General features: G+C 33.9%; 1 protein-coding gene across 1 annotated transcript; it reads right to left on the reverse strand.

Annotated features, from left to right (window-relative positions):
- Nucleotides 1–5543: 5543 nt before the first annotated feature.
- LOC100373990 (centrosomal protein of 57 kDa-like) lies at nt 5544–19558 on the reverse strand. The gene is made up of 8 exons (XM_085505420.1): nt 19436–19558; nt 17000–17252; nt 12462–12641; nt 10184–10425; nt 9724–9801; nt 8129–8326; nt 6344–6579; nt 5544–5903 (listed from the first exon to the last, which is right to left on the reverse strand). The coding sequence occupies exons 1-8, from the start codon at nt 19451–19453 to the stop codon at nt 5717–5719; spliced, it is 1392 nt and encodes a 463-aa protein (XP_085361546.1). The 5' UTR covers nt 19454–19558; the 3' UTR covers nt 5544–5716.
- Nucleotides 19559–25430: the final 5872 nt, after the last annotated feature.

The raw sequence follows: 25430 nt of genomic DNA on the forward strand, positions 1-25430 counted from the left end.
ATTACAAAACTAATATCACCAAAAGTAGTAAAATGAATCATTGCCCCCCCCCCCCCATAATAATATACACAGTCAGCAAATTAACTTACAATGAAAAAAATATATAAAATAAGTACAAGACGTGCACATTTAGTTCAAGACCAAATATAACCCCCCCCCCCCCCCCATGTTGTTATCACTTAAAATGTTCAATGCTCAAAAGCTATGCAGGGCTGTAATAAAACAGAAAGATATGGTACTTGGCACCAAAGGGAAATACACATACTATGATACAAAGGAAATACACATACAGGATTAAAGAACCCCAAATCCACTGTTTTATGAACAATCAGTTTGTTTAGATTATCAGTTATTTTCTTAAAATAATTAACTGATTTACGTGAAAACTGACATTCCCATTACTATCTGGCTTATCCTGCATAGCCATATTGGCGAGTTAATGTCTACTAAACGATTATATAAAATTAACTATAATTTATGATTATATGATCTGACAACATGTGTACTCTACCAATGTGGTTGGTTGAATTAAGTCAGGTGAGAGTCAATTAACCAATCAGTCGGTCTGTTTTATTATGCTTAGGGTGTGACAGTACATCCATAATGGTTCATATATACAAATGCAAATAACACATGCTAGTCCAATTAGTGTGAGTATTCTATGAACTGCTACAGTTTAAAACATGGGTGATTATACAAAACAAAATGTTCAAACATGTCACTGTGAATAATATGTACAACAACACATAATAAATGCAATATACAGTAACAACATTACAGCACATACAAGTAACATAATGTAACATACCTCAAACCTTACAGCACATACAAATAACATCAAAGCTCATAAAACTACATAAATGTAACATTACAGGACATACAAATAACTACATAATGTAACATACAACAAAACATTACAGGACATACAAATAACTACATAATGTAACATACAACAAAACATTACAGGACATACAAATAACTACATAATGTAACATATAACAAAATATTACAGCACATACAAATAACTGCATAATGTAACATACAAGTCATTACAGGACATACAAATAACTACATAATGTAATATACAACAAAGAATATTACAGCACATACAAATACATACATACATAAATGTAACAAAATATTACAGCACATACAAATAACTACATAATGTAACATACAACAAAACATTACAGCACATACAAATAACTACATAAATGTAACATACAACAAGAATATTACAGCACATGTAAATAACTACATAAATGTAACATACAACAAAACATTACAGCACATACATGCAACATACAACAAAGAACATTACAGCACATACAAACAACATAAATGCAACATACAACAAAGAACATTGCATCACATACAAATAATTACATAAATGTAACATACAGAACATTACAGCACATACAAACTACATAAATGCAACATACAACAAAGAACATTGCATCACATACAAATAACTACATAAATGTAGCATACAGGATATTACAGCACATACAAACTACATAAATGCAACATACAACAAAGAACATTGCATCACATACAAATAATTACATAAATGTAACATACAGAACATTGCATCACATACAAACTACATAAATGTAACATACAACAAAGAATATTACAGCACATACAAATACATACATACATACATAAATGTAACATACAACAAAGAACATTGCAGCACATACGAATAACTACATAAATGTAGCATACACGACATTACAGCACATACAAATAACTACATAAATGTAACATACACATTACAGCACATACAAACAACATAAATGCAACATACAACAAAGAACATTGCAGCACATACAAATAACTACATAAATGTAACATACAAGACATTACAGCACATACAAATAACTACATAAATGTAGCATACAGGACATTACAGCACATACAAACAACATAAATGCAACATACAACAAAGAACATTGCATCACATACAAATAATTACATAAATGTAACATACACGACATTACAGCACATACAAATAACTACATAAATGTAACATACACGACATTACAGCACATACAAACAACATAAATGCAACATACAACAAAGAACATTGCATCACATACAAATAACTACATAAATGTAGCATACAGGACATTACAACACATACAAACTACATAAATGTAACATACAACAAAGAACATTGCATCACATACAAATAATTACATAAATGTAACATACAGAACATTACAGCACATACAAACTACATAAATGCAACATACAACAAAGAACATTGCATCACATACAAATAATTACATAAATGTAACATACAGAACATTACAGCACATACAAACTACATAAATGTAACATACAACAAAGAATATTACAGCACATACAAATACATACATACATAAATGTAACATACAACAAAGAACATTGCAGCACATACGAATAACTACATAAATGTAGCATACACGACATTACAGCACATACAAATAACTACATAAATGTAACATACACGACATTACAGCACATAACTACATAAATGTAACATACAACAAAAAACATTACATCACATACAAATAACTACATAAATGTAACATACAACAAAGAACATTGCAGCACATACAAATAACTACATAAATGTAACATACATGACATTACAGCACATACAAAGTACATAAATGCAACATACAACAAAGAACATTACATCACATGCAAATAACTACATAAATATAACATACAACAAAATTACATCACATACAAATAACTAAATAAATGTAACATACAACAAAGAACATTACATCACATACAAATAACTACATAAATGTAACATACAACAAAAAACATTACAAAACATACAAATAACTACATAAATGTAACATACAACAAAAAACATTACAAAACATACAAATAACTACATAAATGTAACATACAACAAAGAACATTGCATCACATACAAATACATACATAAATGAAACATACAACAAAGAATATTACAGCACATACAAATAACTACATAAATGTAGCACACAGAACATTACAGCACATACAAATAACTACATAAATGTAACATACAACAAAGAACATTACAGCACATATAAAAACATACATAAATGAAACATACAACAAAACAGACATAAGCACACATCAACACTTGACTAAAACCACATCATGTGACTGACATTTGATAATGTATAAAACACATAACACACTGTGTAACAGCAAAAGACAACATAAGCCATGTAACATATGATAGAGTACTGCAGAGGTATACATGACAAACACATCAAAAACCAACATGACACAACATGAAATATGAAAACATGAAATACACACAATATGCAAATAATTGAGATATATATATATATATATATATATATATATATATATATATATATATATAGGAAGGTAGTCGATTATTCCAGGTGAGAGTGCTCGATACTAAACGATGAGTTTGTAGAGCAGATTTACATACGTGGACAGAGATCTCCAGTAGTTTGCTGTACGTTGTTGGGTCCATCTTGTAGAATTTTGTTGTTTTGTCGGCCGGTACAGTCAATGTGCTGCTGTTTTTCATGCGTTTGAAGGCACAACACAGCACATGACAACTAACCTATAACTACAGTTTTAGTAACCATGCTATAACCTAGTACACAATGTAATAGCACATAACAAACATAAATAAAAAAAATATGCTGATAACAAACACAAAGAATGGCTCATAACTACCATTTTGGATGAAAAAAAAAACAATATTCCTATGGAACACTGACTGTAGCATTTCCAACTAATGGTCTAACACTAAAACAAATAAACTAATACACTCTGGACGGTCTTGATAGGGATGAAAATTGATAAATTCAAGTTAAATTATTATTACTTTTTTAATGTAGATATGGCCATGCAGGTTTGTCAGGTTTTAGATTTATGTTGTACTTTTGAAAAATTAAGTAATTTTAATGTCATGTCAGAGAGACATGTCAATTCGCATTTAACATACATGACTGGGTTAAATCAATGAAACTTTGGTACGCATAGATTACTAATATATCAAGTGTGTGCATCCGTACCCGTCTGTTATTTATAGAAGAAAAGGTTTATTTGTTAAATTAAGAAGCAGGCACTTTAATTAAAGAATTAAAACTACTTTCTAAATTTCACATAATAATTATTGAAAACAAGACTCAACATACCCTGCTTATTAATTTAAAAAAATAAATACCATTAATTTCAATCGTTACATCATCCACGGTGTGACCACATGTTGAGTGCAGAGGCGAAAATTCATAGCACAAATCAGCCAACAATGCCCTTAATTACAATTTTTACTATGTACAAAAGTTAATAACACTTGGTCTCAATTCATGTGAAAGTTCATTTTAGTTTCAGACATTAAAAAAAAGTCTTGTTTGAAGCACTACAGTCATCATGCACCCCATTTCATGTAAAAAAATATGTATTTCACCCATGAAATATTATGCACGGTTTGAACTTGACAAAGACATCAAAGGCCCCCTCCAATAATAAAGATTTGTCCCGGTACAATTTGTATACGTCAAGATAATTTTATCAAATTTTGCCTTGAAAATTGGTACCTTCTGAACCCTGAAGTAAACTCTAACATCATGGAGCCTATATCGAACATGACATGATGGATGACTGCGATTTATGTAAATTATGTAATACATGCATTATATATATATACAGATTGAACATAACACCTTGAATGGAGTACTTTTGCTCATCTCGCAAAAGCTGGGCACACTTTCACAAGTGCACTTACCTAATTAGCATATTATCAGATGCACAAGTGTTATTTTTTCCCCCGAGGACAGCAAAAAACATCAGATTATTTTATGATGCCAATTGCAGGAACTGTAGACAACACTTTGTTCAGTGAAATTGACATACACAGACCACAGCGATGAATAACCTTACAATTAATAATATAAACATGTAGTACAAAATAAATCGAGAAAATGAGAAACTGACATTCGTTGTTTGTACAAAATACTGATGATATGCCATACTCTATTTGCTCGCTCGGAAGAGTACGTAAATTCAAAAATACAGCTGTGGTATACAATACAATCGAAGCAAACATTCTTGGAATACAATGTACATCCGCCTGTATCGGGGATGTACTTCTAATAAAGCAAATATGGTAGTCAGGACACTGCATAGGGTAGATGCGTTGACTGGAACACTGTCAAGACAATACCTGAATTGTTGTCGTAATGACTGGATTGTCATCAAGTCAATAATTGACTACATTGTTGCCATGGAACTGAATCAATATGAATCATGCTACTGATCAGTCCCATTTGACATCGTCTTTACGAAGTGATGTCTTCAGTGTCTGCATATCTTTCAACATGCGGAGGCTCTGTTTGCCGTCCCCTTGCTGTATAGTGACTGGTTGTGCGATACGCCCTCTAGTCTTCACGGTCGTTATCACTTGGACTTCTCCACTTGTACTTTCTCCGTTGGATGACAGTGGGCTGGTCACTGAAGCTGCCCTTTGACGGCCGCTGCAAGGTCGGCTACGCGATCGTTGCCTTTTCTTCTTTTTTTCAGATAACTAAAATAGAATAAATAAAAATGCAAAAATTACAATTGTTAACAAAATTGCATTAAAATAAGTAACATTTGAAAAAGAGATAACACATTGACTTCTTACTGTAAATATAATACCAAAATTCAAGATGGCTGCCATATTCCGTTGAAATATCGCTCTCTATTGACACCTGCACCATATATAAAAGCCACATAAGCATACCGTTTCTCTGTGTCGTTTAAGTCTTGATATTTGTTCTCCTTTTGCTTCCATCCTAGATACCAAGTCGTCCAGTTCTCTCTCAAGATCTTCCTGTATCCTGGGATCATTTGCTTCCTGTATTTGTTTTGCTAGTTCCTGATGTTCACTGAAATCACAAATAATATTAATTCAACAAAACTTAAGTGGCCACATATTTAATATAAGTAGATTTGGACATTAAATATTTCTAGATATGTTTCAAAAAACTCAAATGACATAAATTTACAACAATGCAGCTTCGAATGCTTGAGTACCGCTATATATTAAAAACTCTATGACTTTCTGCTAGGAACTTACTTTAATTGATGATTCAAAATTTGTGCGAAAGTCGTATCTTTAAAGTTTAAAGAAAAAGTTGCTGTAACTTGCGTGAAATTTATAAAATTAAAGGGTTTGTAAAGAACAAACTTGTAATCCGAACAACATTTCCATTGAAGAAAATATAAACTGCATGATCTCTTCACTAATCATTCCTTCATATTATGAGAGTGCAAAAGCATTTATTTCAATTTGTTATGTGAATAAAAACTTGATTTAAATACTTACAACCCCATTTGTCCAAATTCGTCCTGTAGTGCATGAAGTAAGTCTGACAGATCGCTATCGGATGTTGATGTCGATGATATGGATGTCCGCCTCCTCCTCGGGGGTGCTGATTTCGCACTTCGTGGCGTTCTCGCATAATGTTGAGCATGTCCATCACACCAGGCTGGGTTGTGTAGTTTCATCATGGCTAAAACGTTTTGGAAATTAGCGCCAATGCTGTGACTGGGCGTCGTTGACTGTTAACAAAATAAATAGTATTTTTTAGCGGTGATGACAGCAGTGTTGCAAGATATATTCTAATTGTAGATGTACAATTCACATACTGTAAAATACTTTATTTTCGCTTGAAATTAATTTTCGCTATTTTCGCTGAAGGAATAATTCAGTGAAAATAAAATCCAACGAGTATATCTTTTTTCCTATATTTTACATGCAACTCGTCAGAAGTCAGTGAAAATAAATCCCATACAAAACACCCAAATAGTCTTTTCAGCGAAAATTAATTCCAGCTAAAATAAAGTATTTTACAGTACAGCAACAATGAACGTGAATAACAATGGTGATAATTTACTTGGATTTTAGCGTTGCCGACGAGGTAAATCTGCCATAATAGAAGATGATTGCATATTCATATTTAACACTGTAGTCTCTCAATGACATTTTAAAATGTGTCATCATCACACAGTGCTGTGTTTGATGTAGTCCCATGCAACATGTGTAAAATTCATTTTTTGTTAATACTGTAAAATACTTTATTTTCGTTATTTTCGCTGAAGGAATGATTCAATGCAAATAAAATCCAGCGAATATACCTTTTTTCCTATATTTTACATTCAACTCATCAAAAACAGTGCAAAATAAATTACGTACAAAACACACACAAAATCTTTTCAGCGAAAATTAATTCCAATTAAAATAGAGTATTTTACAGTATACTAAATTCAAATATGTGTACAGCACTGTGGCGCTTCAAATTTAATCAAAACAAGAACATTTTTATCTATCAATTCTTCAAATAAATCTACTGTGGAATACTTTATTTTCGCTGGAATTAATTTTTCGCTGATTTCTGACGAGTTTAATGTGAAATATAGGGAAAAAAAAGTATATTCGCTGGATTTTATTTACACGGAATCATTCCTTCAGCGAAAATAAATTCCAAGTGAAAATAAAGTATTCTACAGTATTAACAATTGCCCTTAGTTGAACTCTTTAGTGGGGTCTTAGGACTTTTATGTGAAATATATGACAGTCTGAATATACATACATTCATATTACGCAAATGAGGATTCACCAGGATTCTGTGTTGAATTACATGTAGGTTGCAGTACAGGTAATTCAGAATCTTTGTGAATCTGAATCTTTGTGAATACACACACAATGGAAGCTGAAATGATTACCGGTAGCAGCGTTCACAAGCTGAATAAACATTGAAATTTGAACATTATACTTCCTGTAATTTCTGCAAATTCAGACCATCAATTATTTCACATAATAGTCTCAACACTCAAAAAAAGCCCAATGAATGCTCTCAGAGAACAACTTTAAACAGAATTTTTTTTATTCTCATGCATAATTAACCTGTCCTGTATTGTAAGACCAATCTATGCGGTCACTGTACACTATAGTTTGACTGTAGTCTCAATTTTGATCAATCGCATAGCACATTTTTTTTCTTTGTCAATTTCACAGACATAATGGTTAAAATCTCAATATTTTCATTTTTGATTAATTAAGTAGCACATTTTGTTTTCTCAATTTTACAATCTCAAGTACAATACCTACCTTGCCAGCTACAAATGGGATCTCTGCTAAATTAAGTCTGTAATGTTTGCGAGGCTCAGAATGTGATAGATGTTCATGTTCTAGTTTCTTGCAAGGCACTTTCTTTTTCTTCTTCTTCTTTGGCTTCTTAGTTTTTGGTTCACGAGGCGAGTTTTCAGTTGCTTGAAGAATACGGTTCGCCTCCGCTACTGTCTGCAACTGAGACATTGAATGCAAAATTAGTTGGAAGGATCAACTATAGCCGCACTGGAAATAGCATTCGTAATTGCGCGAGTATTTACCGGTACATATTTAGATTTACAAAATATAAGGGCAAAAATACACCATGATCAGTACCTGCATAACAAATGGGATGAAACATGTCTATAAATAGCTATGACAGGAAGTTTTCATTGTTGCGTGGTGATAAAATGAGAAAGTGTGTAAATTAAATAAATCTTTTTTCAATATTTTAAGTAACACTTCCTGTCCAAAAATGAATTACTGTGGAATACTTTATTTTCGCTGGAATTAATTTTCGCTGAAAAGGCTTTTTGGGCGTTTTGCTTGGAATTTATTTTCACTGATTTTTCATGAGTTTAATGTGGAATATAGGAAAAAAAGTATATTCGCTGGATTTTATTTTCACGGAATCATCCCTTCAGCGAAAATAGCGAAAATAAATTCCAAGCGAAAATAAAGTATTCTACAGTAATCTGAAATCAGGGTCCATGCAATTCAAACTGATATAACGTAATATGATAGTATGCCATAACCAAGATGCGCTCAGACAAAACGATAATATTTACCATACGTTATAACGAGGATAGCGAAAAGTATGCACAAAGACAGTACAGCGAGAGAAATACAAAAAGTTTAGAACAGACTGAGCGTACTTCTTTGTATAGGGTCTGGTCAAACCAGCTGCCATGCTAGTTTAATCATTATTAGAGGACACTTATGCGCGTAATCGTTCCATATTTGGAATTCGCATTTCCTAGTATGGTAGGATGAAAATACCCAATGCAATACCGCAAAATTATGGCATGCTGTAACTTATGGCGTTACGGTGACAGATGTATAAAGTACATGTATTGAAAGCTACATAACATGCATACAGTACATATACATATACATATACTAGTATCTGAGCAAGCCTTGCTGTCTACAGATGGTTTACCATGGGAATTGTCACATTCACACTTTATATCCAGTAACAACATCTGAGCCTGGTTATATACATATCAGTCATCAATTATTTTATTTATTAATTATATTTTGCATAACAATAGGAACATTAAATAACCATATTGAGGCAAAAATCAGACAATTGAAATATAAATTGTCAAATTATGTCTGATTTGGTTTTCAAAACTTATAAAGGACACAACGCAATTTTCTGCGAGGACACTGCACACATACAAAAACATAAAAGTCACAGGAACAAACAGAAGACAAACTTCAACAACCTTTAATTGTGGACCCCTTAATACACCCACATTACAACTGACACATTTAGACAGGGAAGAATGACTGTACCATTAACACATAAACAACAAAAAACGTGGTATAAACCATCTATATGTACATAACACTAGAATCTACATTCAACTTACCTCAGCTGCTTTATCCTGCATCAATTTCCTCCGATGCGTCTCTTCTTTTATTTTCTCTTCTAGTTCACGGATTTTACTCTAATTGGGGTAAAAAAAAAAAAAACTTTCACTGTTAAAGTAAAAATGAAATCACTAAATAATCACTTTACACTGGCCAAGGTTTACTAGCACATTTGTGTCAACAAGCTACCAGTGGTTTCATTAATCACGATACTCCTTGAAGCTGTGAAAATCAATAAAGTGGCTCTGTATAAAAAAAAACTCCCCATTTTAACATCCTCCTAATCTTCGTCACATGCATGTCCCACCTATTTGCACACCCTCCCTCATGTCCTCATTTTGAATATTAAAATATAGTACTACATTTAATTTTAAAACTTCTGAGTATATTACCCACGACGCTAGGCAAATTAAGATATGAACTGACAAGATTCAGACAATGAAATATAATTCAACTCACATCAGCTACAGTCTGTGTTGCTATCAAGCGGGCGTGATCTCGCTCAAGTTGTTCAACTTTGTCGTACTGCATTCTCATATCGTCAGTTTTCCGTTCAGACTGATGCTGTTCTAGAATCTCTGATCGCCGCAGCGCATTATTACGGTCAGACTCGGCGTTCTGCACCATCTTGCGCATATACTCAAGTTGCTTCTCAAGAAGGTTACATCTACTCTCAGCAGCAGTCAGTTGACTTTCAACTTCTGATTGTGCAAAGATAAAATAACAATTTATGTTTAATACAAATGATTTTTTTTTTTAAATGTATCTTTCAAATTTTGCCACAAATTGACTAACATTTCTGTCATCAAAAATTCATAGCATTACACCTTTCGTCCATCAAGGCTGAATATGTTTTCGAGATTTGACTATACTGTAAAATACTTTATTTTAGCTGGAATTAATTTTCACTGAAATAACTTTTTGGGTCTTTTGTGTGGAATTTATTTTCACTGATTTTCGAAAGGTTGATTGTAAAATATAGGAAATAATATATATTCGCTGGATTTTATTTTCACTGAATCATTGCTTTAATATTTTACAGTATTCTAGATAATATAGCATTGTCTACACTTCCTGTAAGATACTTTATTTTAGCTGGAATTCATTTTTGCTGAAATGACTTTTTGTGTGTTTTGTACGAAATTTATTATTGATGAGTTGAATGTGAAATATATAAAAAAAGGTATATTTGCTGGATTTTATTTTCACTGAATCATCCCTTAGCGAAAATAGCGTAAGTAAAACTCAAATGAAAATAAAGTGTTTCCATGTATATCTTTATTTTGATGTTTCAGAAACTGGTCACTAGAGGGCATGATTTATAAGAGTGGTGAATTCAAGCTAGTTTATTTATGTGCAAAATAAACAGTGAATATGCACTCAATTTTATCAACGACAATATCCTCCGGCTTTGTCTTTCAAAATTAAAATGGCTGGTGAGCTAGGAACAGTTATTTTGAACACAACAATGTGAATGATTAGAGCTGTGATGTAAAAATCTCTTCAAAATGATCTGTTTTTACAGTGATAGGTGAGTGGAGTGATCACTTGAATGAAATACCATGCATCACCAATTAAGATTATGATGAACATTCATGAGTATACATGCATATCATTAACCTTTTCAACACCAGTTTCCTATTTTCATCACAAACTCAAAATATAGTCCTGTTTATAGTCTGCACTTTCCTTCACATGATTGGGACACAAATAGCCAAATGTTTTGAACAAAAACTGAAAATTGACTCAAATTTTGTCTGTTGGCTTCAAAATTAGGGTTCACTTCCAGAAAAATGTTGGTGATGAAATGGTTAAATTATTACTTGTTACCACTAGAGGGCATACAAACATTGTCTAGGGGGAATACATTCTACGTATTTTAATGATCTAGAGTGCAATAAAAGGAGATGCTGAATTCTTCAAGTTACGGACAACGAATTGGAAACACCCAGTTAAAAAAATTAAACCACGCCCACTTTTGCGAAACCACGCCTAAATTGATGTTTATTTAACAGTTAAGGGGCGACGTCAAAAGATCGATGTCGGATAAAAAACTTATTTCCTTTAGTTTGGGGGTGGGGGGTTTTGACCTCAAAAATTTTCCATCCTACAAAAACGATTTTATTTTTTAATGAAGTCAAAACAATCTTGGAGTATTTGTAGTTCGTTTTTTCTATCCAATCATGGACAGAAATAACCGAAAAAGGGAAAAAAACACAGAAAAAATAGTTTGGTTAGAGTGTAAATCTGTGCGTCAAATGAGGTGCATTTGTAAAATCTGTTTACACCCACCCGACAACCAACTGCTATGCAATACTACTGTCCGATTATCAATTTGTATTTAATGGTGTATGTAGTCTGACACCATGACCAATATTTATCAATTAAGCTTCTGTGGGGGGTAGGGGGGTTTGGAAAAAAACTAAAGGAATTAAGTTTTTTATCCGACATTGATCTTTTGACGTCGTCCACAACAGAACTTCGAGTTACAGGAAACGTATATATTTATTTTTGTTAAATGTCCAAATTTAGTAACTCAAGTTTAATTATCAGTTAACCCAACTTTGAAGTATTGAAAATATACAACGTTCAAGAGACATATTCTATGTACATGATTGTAGTGACTTGCTTGGCTGATGGGGTAGGCCGAGTGACCTTGTAAATTTATGTAATATGTCATATGTCACGTCATTATACAATGTACCATCAACACACTCAACAACTTCACGTTACTCACCCTGAGAATGTTTTGACATTTCTGTCTGCGATGTTTTCGTCACAGTGTTTCCCTTCTGCAGTATTTCTTTATATTCCGTGGTCTCAGTAGCGAGCGTTTTTAGATTCTCCTCGGCCATTGACCTCTCAGACTCTAGCTTGCGTATTTTATCCTGCAAGCCCCTCAACGCCGAAATGACAGCTTTTCGGAGATAAATGAAGAAAGCAATTATTATTCTGAATTAGTAATTCAGTATTCAATTTGTTTGAACAATGATGACAAATACTGAATATTATGCTACTTATAACCCCGTCAACCGAATGTGACCTATGAAGACCTTTTCATTGCCATTGTCAACAATAAAATAGTCCTGCTTCAAAACTGGCAGTTGCCATAGAACTTTTTGGTTGAAACTGAAATTCTCACAGTGCAAATTTATGTTAGTGAAAGTCACAGAAAAATCCAAAATAATTGCACCGGAATTTTAGAAAAACAAGTCATTGTCAATGACACGTCCCCGTTCCGTTCATATTTGAGTGACATATACATTCAAAGCAGATCATGACCGAAATGCACCTGCATATGTACAATACATTGTGCTAAATCTGAACAAAATCCATCCATGCATGACTGAGATCCGGTTCTGGAATTGTGAAAATACGTGATTTTGATGCATTTTCGGCCTTAAAATGGCCATCATTCCGCTATTGTTAAGCAGATCATGAAACAAATGCACATATCTATTTGTGACATGATGTACCATGTGTGTGTGAAGTTTGAACTTGATCAATCCAGACATGTCTTGGATACGGATCCAGAACTGAATTCTTTAACAAAATGGCCGCCAGTCGGCCATTTCGAACTTGATCCGAAAAAAAAAATGATGTGCATCAAGGTCCTATTATGTTTAATGTATGTACCAAATTTGAACAAAATCCATCCATGCATAACTGAGATACGGGTCCGGAATGGTGAAAATGTGCGATTTCAATGCATTTTCGACCTTAAAGCAGCCGCCATTTGGCCATCGTTAATGAGATCATGAAACAAATGCACATACATATTTGTGACATGATGTACCTTGTGTGTGTGAAGTTTGAACTTGATCAATCCAAGCATGTCTCGGATACGGATCCAGAACTGAGTTCTTTAAAACAAAATGGCCGCCAGTCGGCTATTTCGAACTTGATCCGAAAAAAAAAATGACGTGCATCAAGGTCCTATTATGTTTAATGTATGTACCAAATTTGAATGAAATCCGTCCATGCATAACTGAGATCCGGGTCCGGAATGGTGAAAATGTGTGATTTCAATGCATTTTCGGCCTGAAAGCGGCCGCCATTTGGCTATCGTTAATGAGATCATGAAACAAATGCACATACATATTTGTGACATGATGTACCTTGTGTGTGTGAAGTTTGAACTTGATCAATCCAGACATGTCTCGGATACGGATCCAGAACTGAATTCTTTAAAACAAAATGGCCGCCAGTCGGCTATTTCGAACTTGATCCAAAAAAAAAATGACGTGCATCAAGGTCCTATTATGTTTAATGTATGTACCAAATTTGAATGAAATCCGTCCATGCATAACTGAGATCCGGGTCCGGAATGGTGAAAATGTGCGATTTCAATGCATTTTCGGCCTTAAAGCGGCCGCCATTTGGCTATCGTTAATGAGATCATGAAACAAATGCACATACATATTTGTGACATGATGTACCTTGTGTGTGTGAAGTTTGAACTCGATCAATCCAAGCATGTCTCAGATACGGATCCAGAACTGAATTCTTTAAAACAAAATGGCCGCCAGTCGGCCATTTCGAACCCAATCCAAAAAAAAAATGACGTGCATCAAGGTCCTATTATGTTTAATGTATGTACCAAATTTGAACAAAATCCATCCATGCATAATTGAGATCCGGGTCCGGAATGGTGAAAATGTGCGATTTTGATGCATTTTCGGCCTTAAAATGGCCGCTATTTGGCTATCGTTAATCGGATCATGAAAAAAATGCATGTGCATATGTCCCATATAATGTGTGATGTATGAGTGAAGTTTGAACTTAATCGGTCCATGCATGTTCGAGATACAGGTGATCACGGACGGACGGACGCACACAGGGCAAAACATAAGTCCCCGTTTTCGGACTGCGTCCGAACGGGGACTAAAAAATAATCTGCATTTTAGAGTTTCACATCCTACTGATCAACACGCTGAAATAGCTACATGCCATTTTAGCCAATTTGACTCAATGCATGAATCAACTGAATTAATTAATTTAGCTAAAGTGCCAACAATCCCATTGTGAGAATATATTTATTTAAAATTATCGACATCTTGCAATAGCGAAATTACAGATTAGCTAAATTAGCTAAAATATCATGCTAGCTAAAAAAACATGTTTTACAGTAATTTAACAGCAGACACGAAGTCAAGTCCATTCAAGTTTTGAATACAACTCAACAATAAAGAACAAATCATATACTACGTTTGTATACATACAACAAACTAAATTCCAAACATACAAAAATAGGCCAAAGGGCTTCTGACAAAAAATTCACCCATAATAACATATTACTATTTTTTTTTATATATTGTTTAAATACAAAAAAAAAACAGTGAACACTTGTTTGAATGAAATTTTACAAAATTAAAATAAAAAAATCTAACCATACTGCTTCAATAATTTTAACCGTAAAACAATACCGATAGTCAAAGCAATATGGACAGCTGGGGCCATTTATAGTGAAATAAATATTACAATAATAAATACATATGAATAAAATATCCCAAAACATCTGTGTGCAATCCTGCTTTAATGCATATTAGACATAATAATCTCAAAATAATTCAAATTATAATATCGGGTATTTTGCATTTTTTTGAAATAGGATACGAGTAATAATTCATCCGTCAGTTATTTCCTGTCTGCATTCCGGGTCATTTAAAATTAACGGTACATACAAATACCTGCATGTTTGTAATCTGATTGTAATATTTATGCAAAGATTAAAAATATATAATAAATTGTTCTATAATTAACACAATTGGAACTCTTTCGGGATACTGTAGAATACTTTATTTTCGCTTGGAATTTATTTTCGCTATTTTCGCTGAAGGCATGATTCCGTAAAAATAAAATCCAGCGAATATACTTTTTTTTCTATATTTTACATTAAACTCATCAAAAATCAGTGAAAATAAATTCCAAGCAAAACGCCCAAAAAGCCTTTTCAGTGACAATTAATTCCAGCGAAAATAAAGTATTCCACAGTAATTGGATTCGCTTAAAATGTGCTACTGTAATGGTTTGTTATCACAAAAATATTTTATTTGTTCGTTTTAGATTTTTTCTGATAATTTCTTGTATTGATATCAGAAATGAGGAAATTAAGAACAATACTACCCTACAGTAGCACATTTTAAGCGAATCCAATTATCCCGAAATAGTTCCAATTGTGTTAATTACACAAGATTAAATGATCTGCATTGGCTAGGCGATTAGACTGGGGTTGAGATCAAGGCCTGTCGGCCTGTTCACCTGTCCCAGATAGCCTGATTTTAGATTACCGATAATGAACAAATTTCCTGCCCTTTGTGGACAGGTGAATAAAGATATCGAGTTACTACTAACTGACCGAATGGAGTAGTCCCATATTGCTATTGCTTTCAGATTTTAAAGACTTATGAAATATATGAAATGATACTTAGCCAAGCATTAACATTTTATTTTAAATTATATGTTGTAATTTATCTTGCATCATCAATTAATTTAATTTAATTCTCAAACAAGTCCAATCAATGGACAGGCAACTTTAACTTTTAATTTCAAACACTGTTAGGTTTTGTACATGGGTGTTGATTTGAGTAATGCATGCAGTGCATGTTTATTCTGATTTGACATAATATTTACCATGCTGTTTATTTGCTGTCATTTACTTTTAATTTCAATATCAGTAGCTACTATGATGTTTCCCAATTATTTCTCAGTATCTTATGGGTTTTTTATCAAATTATAAATCCTAGAGGAATCTATTTGCTCTAGATACATATTACAGAAAACAAAATGGACGTTACCATTTATTAAATCATGCATTTTTATAGAATGTAATTATAGACTCCTGCAGCCTATGAAAAGTTATTGGATAGCAATATTTTACCAGGGGTTTTTCTAGTAAAAAAACTGCAAGAGGGAGCACTGCAATTCAGTGGCGCCACCAAGTGGGGGAGATAGGGTTCTCCCTACCAGGGTGTGTAGTTTTTGCTAATTCTAAGTTAAAATGGAGCATTCTGTGGCTTCCTTAGGGCCAAAATTACTATCAGACAGGTCACAATTGAAGACTGTGGCTTCATGTGATCCCTGGTCATTCAGAATTTTATGGTTGTCAGAGGATCTGCTCCCCAGGGTAAGGGGATGCATGGCCATGGCATGAGGGTGCTGCACCCTGTTCCCTTGTTTAAAAATATCCCTGTTATAGACATTACTTTGCACAAACCTAACAATAAATAAGACTTATTCTATACTGCCATATGAAAATACACCAGCCTCTCTTACCTCGAGTGTTGCTTTCTGGGATGCCGGCCTTTGAAGGCGATCTAGCCATAGTAGTTTTCAGAAGAGATCTGGTGGGTGTGCTCGGTGACGGTGGGTAGACCTGGTCATCTAGTAGCGGTCTACTATTTGGATAGTCTCGATAGGAATCTTCGTTATCCCGTACAGCCGGTGATCTACTATAGCCTTCGTAAAGGTGAGAGTACGAGGGTCTGTATGGAGATTGCGTACTGCTGAGGTAGGGTGATCTGGCAGGCTGAAAAATAAAAAGACTTGCTACTGTAACATTGTTTTTCATTCTGTACTTATTATTACAATAAAAGATTTTTAAAAATAATAAGAACAATGCAAAATACTTTATATACAATACCCAAAAATGTCGAAAAAAACTAGGTATGATTGAAAAGCAAGAAACAGAATGTTTTTTAAATTTTCCAGATAACATGTAGTTCATAGCTTCTTTAAAGTCGCACTCATTCATTTAGTGATTGTTCAACAAGCGTTAACAAAAGGACTACAACTGGCTCGTGGTACACAACTGAGATAACAGATTCTGTTAATTACCAATCGAGAATACGGACTACAGTAAAATACTATATTTCAGTGGAAATAAAAATCCAGCGAATACACCCTTTTTTTATATACTAGTATTTTACATTTAACTTGTTAAAAAATCAGTAAAAATAAATGCCATACAAAATACCCAAAAAGAATTTTCAGCAAAAATTAATTCAAGCAAAAATAATTATTTTACAGTAATTCAACAGACTGCTGCCAAGTTTATTGTGCCTGTGTCCAATTGAGTCAGAAGATGGATGCATACAAAATGTACATGTACATGTATATATATCCTACAGCAAGTCATGCATAAACGTATCCCTGTAGGGTATATACCTAAACACAGCAAACAGCACAAATAGAAAGTTTGGCAAATTACCAAGAAGCTCAATTCTTAAACTTTACATTGTTTTAGGAATATTTTCTCAGGAGAGCGGGGAAAAAGCTTTAGACATATCCAAGCAAGTCAATGTCCTCAGTTTAAAAACAGCTGAGGTTTCACTGCTAGGAAATTCTAAATTTTTTTAAATCAGTAAGATTGTCTGGCAAAATTAGATCGAATTACAGAACTAACACTTAGCGGTGAGGTATGCATGAAGTGCATGATTCACTGAATGTTCAAATTATACATTTTTTTAGCAAATCTGGTACCCTGTTAGGCAGAAAATGACATGAAAACTATAAATTCCTGCAATATAACATATCCTAAATTCAGTTTTTTTATTACTATTTATTGCTTGCACTGACAAGCACTAGAAAATGGAAAGGATAAAGATTTCGTTCCATTTTCACATCATGGCTAGTACACACAGGTACTACCGGTATTAACTGAAAAGTATGTGCTTTGGTCAGTTTTTTTCTTTCAGTTTCAGCGTAAATATTGTATGATGCAGTACTGTTAGTCTACACTTAGTCTAAGATTATACTTAACAACTATCGGTATATGAGATATATCTGTAAAGTTCCATTCTAAGGACGCACAAAAATGCATAAATTGAGAGACATATTTAAAGATGTGCCTCTGGTTCTGAATTACTGGAGGTCACAGTAATTTAGAACAGAACAGAACAGAGCAGAATCCTTGAAAACCAAGGGTGAATTTCAAGTGAAATTCAAACAAACTAATGAAAAACCGAAATGATCACCAAAATTCAGAAGCACTGAAAATTCAGACCAAATATGCCTCATCCTATTCCCATGGGTGTAATCCCACATCACCTCAACAAATCACATTATTACGCAGAAAAGGAAAGACTAGTTTAGGATTACTCTGTTAAAATTACGATAATATATTTAGACGATTATTCGTCATGGAAACTTTCAAGAGTTCCCAGTCAACTTCGGCATCTGACAGTTACAGCACGTCATGACATGAACGGACTGGAATGCTTCAACGTACACGAACCAATTGTTTACAATTCATTGGAAAATAATATCTAGCATTTAAACCATTGATCACTGTAAATATCCTTCCCTGGCAAGTCTATTTAGTGCTAAGGAACCGGGCATGTTTCAATGGAAAAGAAAGTCCATTTTCATGCACCGTGTCATATTAATATTATATACACGAGAAACGAAACATGTTGTGCTCCGCGTCAACCAACCGCCTAAACTTCGCTAGCAGTGAAACGATTAAATCCCAGACGACTCTGGTCAAACTAAATTGAATGTTGCCAGGTGATCTGCCAGGATTAAACTAAGATACAACTCCATATACAATCGAAAGCACTGACACCTAACTGGATGGTACGGTTGATTTCCAAAGAACAGTTAGATTGGAACACAAGTTTTTACTCGATCCCAGTGTGATACACGACACTGTCGATCTACTATACCCCCAGAAATGGTTCCACGGTTCGCGATCTGGTCGTATATACTTACCGAATACCTGGTATCCATGATTTTTTCTGTCTTTTACACAATCTTTATCGGTGACAGGTTATTTTTCTCTAAAACCGTGGAATTTTTGCAGCGATTTCCGATGTAGAGCATCCACTTTGAACGTTCAAAAGATTATAGTAACAGCTGTCATCCGGGGACTCTTCGAAGGTCAGGTCATGTAAACTCACTTCTGATTGGTTCAGTTTGTTACTGTTTCAAACTTCACTTGTGATTGGTTGCAGTAAGTGGGCGGGGTAGTTGGCGCAAAACATGAAAAAAAATAGCTGGAAAGGTCGACTGAACAGGTCTACTATAAACAACGTACCAAATTTCCATTAATGTGAACGAAAAAGCAACCCAACTAGCAGTATGGCACAAACAGAGTAGCAATATCGATATCAGTTTAGCGTTACAAATTTCAACTATCAAAATTGCTATTTTGTTTGAAAAACAATGAGCTATATTTGCATACTGCTGGCTTGGTTACTTTTTCGTTGACAGTTATTAAGTGCAGCTGCAATGCTGGAAGCAAAGAGTGCTCGGAATAAAACAAACATGTTTTGTTTGATTTTAATTACATTAAAGTCGTCCTTTATTTGCTCAGAAACTTACTGAGAATTGAAAACTTTTTGCATCGTAATAAAATCATATATCTAACCTCAGACCACTGAAGATTTTTTAGTGGTCTGATATTTAACATTTTACTCTTACGATGACGACACACACGATAATGCTGAAAAACAGCAATCATTTTTACCTTTTTTCATCCAGTTTTTTAATGATTATATGACATTTTGGATAAATTGAGATTGAAATCAACGATCTTTTCCGCCGTACTGCCTATCAACTTGAACAGTGATATGTTTGCGACTAAAGTAACACTAATATGACTATGAGCTCTGATATTGACATACAAAAATACATTTGGAATAGCTCATCTAAAGTTTATTTCATTACACAGCTTAACTCCGAAGAGTCACCTGATAAAATGACAGCTTTTCTGCTTAAAAACATTTTAGATTAGAATAATGAACAAAGGCGGCGACACAACATTTTACATGGAGGGGCGAAAACTGTTCACCAACCTCGCGCCCGAGGCGCGACCTTACTAGGGAGTCCGGGGCATGCTCCCCCTTAACAGTTTTGAATTTTTCAGCATTTTGAGGGTCACATTTTGCTGACACAGAGGGTTTCAGCTTCATTTTGAAGGGACGACGCCCCAACATTTTTTTCGAGGGGGCGACCGCCCCTCTGCCGCCGCCACTGATGAAGCTATCTCAGCATTTAATGACATTATGTATAGCGCAACTGATAAAGCTGTGAAATTTGTTGAAATTAAGGCTAGGGAAACAAATCAAAGCGGTAAAAGTAAAAAACAGAAATGGTTTAACGGTGAGTTAGAGAAAGCACGTAAAGGCCTAAAAGATATTTCTAAACAACCTGACAAATTTTCATTTGATCAAAACTTGTGAATGCTGAGAAAGAACTTGAACAAATACTACAAAAAAACTTGTTAAATTTAAGAAAAATGAATTCAATGACAAGTCGATGCTACTTCAATAAAAATCCAAAAGATTTTTGGGAGGCTATTAAAAATATTAAAGAGTTCAATAGCGCTAATAGCACTAATCATTTACCCCCAATTCAAACTACTGACTGGACTGACTAGTTGTCAGCACTGTTAAAGATTAAATTGCAGTCATTAAATTTTAATTCAGTTTTGAATTGTTCTGAATATGGTTCAAATTCAAAATTTTGTTCTGACTTGTTATACGGGGTATAGTACGCAGCTTAATCTTTTCTGGTTTAAATACCGTTGACAAACAGACTTTATTATAGTTGTTTGAATTTGGTTTTGAATTCTGTAGTGTTAGATTCATCACTAATTTTAGTTAATGTGAATAATCTTTTAACAAATGCTGCCCAAGAATCACCATTCATTTTATTGTCAGTATTGAAAGCACAGTCCAGAAGATGATTATTTTAAATTGATTTTTGTCTTTCATAATACTTCAACGTTTGTGAACTTATGTCAATAATTAGAGGATAGCTATCAAGTTCAGCTCTAGTTGCTGCATTGCTGGCCTTATTATTAACCCCTAAAATATGTTTGCAAAGTTTAATGTCGAGTTGTTCAAAGTAACATTGTCTTTCTTATTTTTTGTTTTAAGAAGTTTGAAAGTAAAAGCCCCCCCCCCCCATATCTCAGATCCATAAAATAGGATTGTACTGCGATATAACTGAATAGCATTTTTTGGCGAAACTATACAATGTATAGGCTATGTGTTTGTTTTAATGCACCTATTGCACGCATTACTTTCTTTACTAGATTATCGATAGCAATTGTAAAATTACCACTACTTTGAAAAGTTATACCTAAGTAGGTATATGTTGGGACGACTTTTACCTGTTGGTCTCCTAAGTAAAATTTGCCATCGATCTTTCTTCCCCTGTTATTAGAAATAATAATTTTACTCCATTTGACTCAGTAGCTTTTAAACAAATTAAGACTATCTTGTAGTCCTGTACTTTTGTTTGAACAAATGGCAATGTCATCTGCAAAAAGTATGCAAATAATATTGGTGCAGGTTCTGTTTTTTAAGACTGTCAGATAGGTCATTGATGTAGATGTTAAATAATAATAATGGGTCAGCTTCACTTAGTTTCGCATTTCTTCTCACTCGTTGCCAATTGAAAAACTAAACAAAACACCTCCAGAGCAAAGCTGAGGTATTGTTCTCTATGTAATGAACAAACTATTGGGGATGAATTTCGCGTATTACTAGCATGTAAAAATAGTCAGATTGTACAAGCTCGTACTAAATTTGAAGCTGAATTAGCAATTTATGATGACAACATTTGCAAGTTATCAACTCATGAGAAATTCAAGTGCTTGCTAGGCACTAAAGATAGCTTCATTGTCAATAGCTTGGGAAAATTTATTGATTTTATTTCTAAGCTTTAGTTTAGTCTATGTTTTTGTTTGTTTTTTTGACCATTGATTTATTGTATGCTTTTTTATTCATACTAACTTTTGTGTCAAATAAAATATCTATCTATCTATGACAAGCACTATTATCTATAATATATCACAGTCACTCTAGTAGGAGAGTGACTGTGAGTATATACAGATTCAACATTTCAATGCCTTCTTTCGTCTTGGAAATCAATTTTTTTATTTAAAAGAAATACAATGTATAATACTTTTACTCAGCCAAAATAATTATTGTGCTACCAAATTTATACATACATTGTTCTAAATTTCGGATTGTACAGGCAGAATCACAAATGTCGCTGGTTGTTTGAAGCACTAGCTTTTGTCGCTATGACGTGACAATATCCACCAGCCTGAGGCCTTTTTACCCTTTGCAATATCATTTCGTGCCAAAATAGTCATTTTGGTTCAGTATTATATAAAATCAGAAATATGAACTCAGACTAATTTGTTGGTTTTCTGTCCGAGCTTTCATATGATGTAAACAATGTCAAAAGAAATATTGATATCAGATGAAACCGAGTTCAAACTAGAATATGATAGCACGCCCTCTATCGGTTTCATGAGTTCACAGCCGGTTGCGGGTGCCCACAAGTCTTACAACGAGTAACCACTCGTGGTTCGACAAATCAGAAATATCTTATAACAAAATCTAAAATGCATATTTTCTGAGAACAATCAACATGTCAAAAATGTTCTTTTACACAAGAGGGGCTCAAATTTTCTGAGCCGATGTGAAATATGAACTGTGATCAGGTTACCTACCTACCCACCTACCTACCTACCTAATCATGGACCTATAACAGGTTAAAAAGAATTACAAATTTGAAAACTATCTTAAATTTATTGTAAACTATAAAATTCGATCAGCAATAACGAAATTAAGGATATCAAGTCACAGTGTACCAATAGAGCAAGGGCGCTACAAAAACATTCCACAAACTGAGTGAATATGCAAATTGTGTGATGTGTCATGAATTTGTTTTTGCGTATCTGTTGACCGACTTAATTAGCTGATTATTAGCTGAATTGCTGTGTTATGTCTGTCATCGTTCAGGTCTATTTGAAGTTTTGGACGGAACTTGGCTCAGTGATTTGGAACTAATTACCAGATATCCGTCGCGATTCTGACATCCGTAGTTATTAATGTAGTGAACGATTAATCAAAAGATATGACGTATTCAGTACTTAGTTTGATTGGCTTTATGATTGAAGTTTACGCCTTAGAGTCTTTTTACTGCTTTGTAATTGGTTAGAGTTTTGAAAATGAATAAAGAGAGTTTGAGTTGGTCTTGGCGAATACTCCACGATAGACGCAGAAGAGAGAGAGTGCAGTCCTGGGCAGTCGAGTCCAGTCTAAGAGAGTCTTGGGGCGAGCCTTGACGCAGTCCAGTCTTGGGCTAGTCTTGGGTCAGCCTTGCGAGAGTCTTGGGGACTTTTCCCCAGGGCGCTGTGTCTTATAGAGTGCTCCAAAAGATCGACTAAGACGAGAGCTGAAACGTATTTCGTTGTGTGTGCCTTATTTGACTGTAAAGTATAAGTGACTTTCCCGATCCCGTACCTCAAGGGGACGAGATAGAGAGACGAGACGAGTTCCCCCCTGACAAGTGTGGAGACCCCGAGAGAAGAGAAGATTACCCCGTGATAGATGCATCAGAAATTGGTGACGAAAAGCATTACATAATGTATTGCAATAATGCTAATATTGTCTCATATAGAGTACATATATTTGACAAAATTAGCTTTCCAGAGTTTGAAAAACTTAATGAAGAATGTAAGTTCATATATATATTAAGTGCTTTAGACACTTATTCTGTTATATCTTTTGCCAAATGTGTATATTCTATTTTTGAAAGTAGTTGATAGTTATAGTTCTGTTTAGTGACCATACTGCTGTATGAACCATATATAGTATTGTGTCAATAAATTATTATTATATAATATAATTATAGCTGATCCCAAACTCCGTGAGTAACCGTCTCTAAAATCATGGTCACTACACGTGTCAGTTAAGATAGAACGCTACTCAAAAGTAAAAAAATAATCATGTGATTTACATACGTGTTTTTTTATGTTACAAGGATGATGAAAATGAAAACTTGTATGGGTCACCGTAGTCGGTTCGTTTTAAGGTACTAGTATTTCACCATTGCTATCTATGGTACGAATGATTGAATATCTAAACAAAATAGTCGTAGAGATATGGTGAAACAAATTTAATAATGTTTGAGGGTCGGAAAGGGGTATTTTCGTAAGCTGTAATCAATTGTTTTTTATTTTCATAAAAATGTAATTTAAATAAATAAAAAAAACGTAAATTCGTAGACATGGGCAATATGTAAAATGTAATCAGCTATTTTATTCGTCCGTAATTTGTGAAAAGATCTTATCTTTTGTAAGCGTATGAAGCATTTTCCAAATTAAATATTATAATTCATACGCAATTTCCAATTTTGATTCTTAAACACAAATTATCAAAAATATTATAAAAATGTAAATCTGTAAATTGTAAAAATTATTTTTTACTGTAAATGGAACTTTCATTTTATTTCCTGTAAAAACGTAAAATGATGTTTTTATTTCCTGTACCAGCTACCCCCTTGCCCTAGTGTATTACAATGCAATTTTTCATGTCTAAAAATTGACCTTGTTTTTGAATAAGCGTGATGGTGGCCTCCTTCAGTACTGTTGGCAAATTTATAATTACCGTCACAGACCACTTTGCCAGAGTCTGATAGTTACCAGAGTTTCCTTCAGGATAGCAAAGAATTAGAGCCTTACAATCTTTCCAAGTCTTACTAGTACTTGCCAGGTAGATATGCTGTGCACAAACAAAGCAATTTAGACACTCAGCAGAAAATGCGACTTAGTAAAGGAATGATGATTGTGATTCGTTCCTCGCTGAATAATTTTTAGCTCTGAAGATCGGAACCTATTGACCTTAAATTTTTGGTCAATAAGCATAGCCTGGATTCCAACGCATCACCACCCAGAGACTAG

The sequence above is a fragment of the Saccoglossus kowalevskii genome, chromosome 11 (genome assembly GCF_978046115.1).
Source record: "Saccoglossus kowalevskii chromosome 11, keSacKowa6.1, whole genome shotgun sequence".
Taxonomy (NCBI): domain Eukaryota; kingdom Metazoa; phylum Hemichordata; class Enteropneusta; family Harrimaniidae; genus Saccoglossus; species Saccoglossus kowalevskii.

Coding starts and splice junctions, on each gene's coding strand:
- LOC100373990 (XM_085505420.1), bottom strand. Junction 9,802..10,183: donor CAACACAGACTGTAGCTGAT/GTGAGTTGAATT, acceptor TACCCCAATTAG/AGTAAAATCCGTGAACTAGA. Junction 5,904..6,343: donor GAATTTGGACAAATGGGGTT/GTAAGTATTTAA, acceptor TTGTGATTTCAG/TGAACATCAGGAACTAGCAA.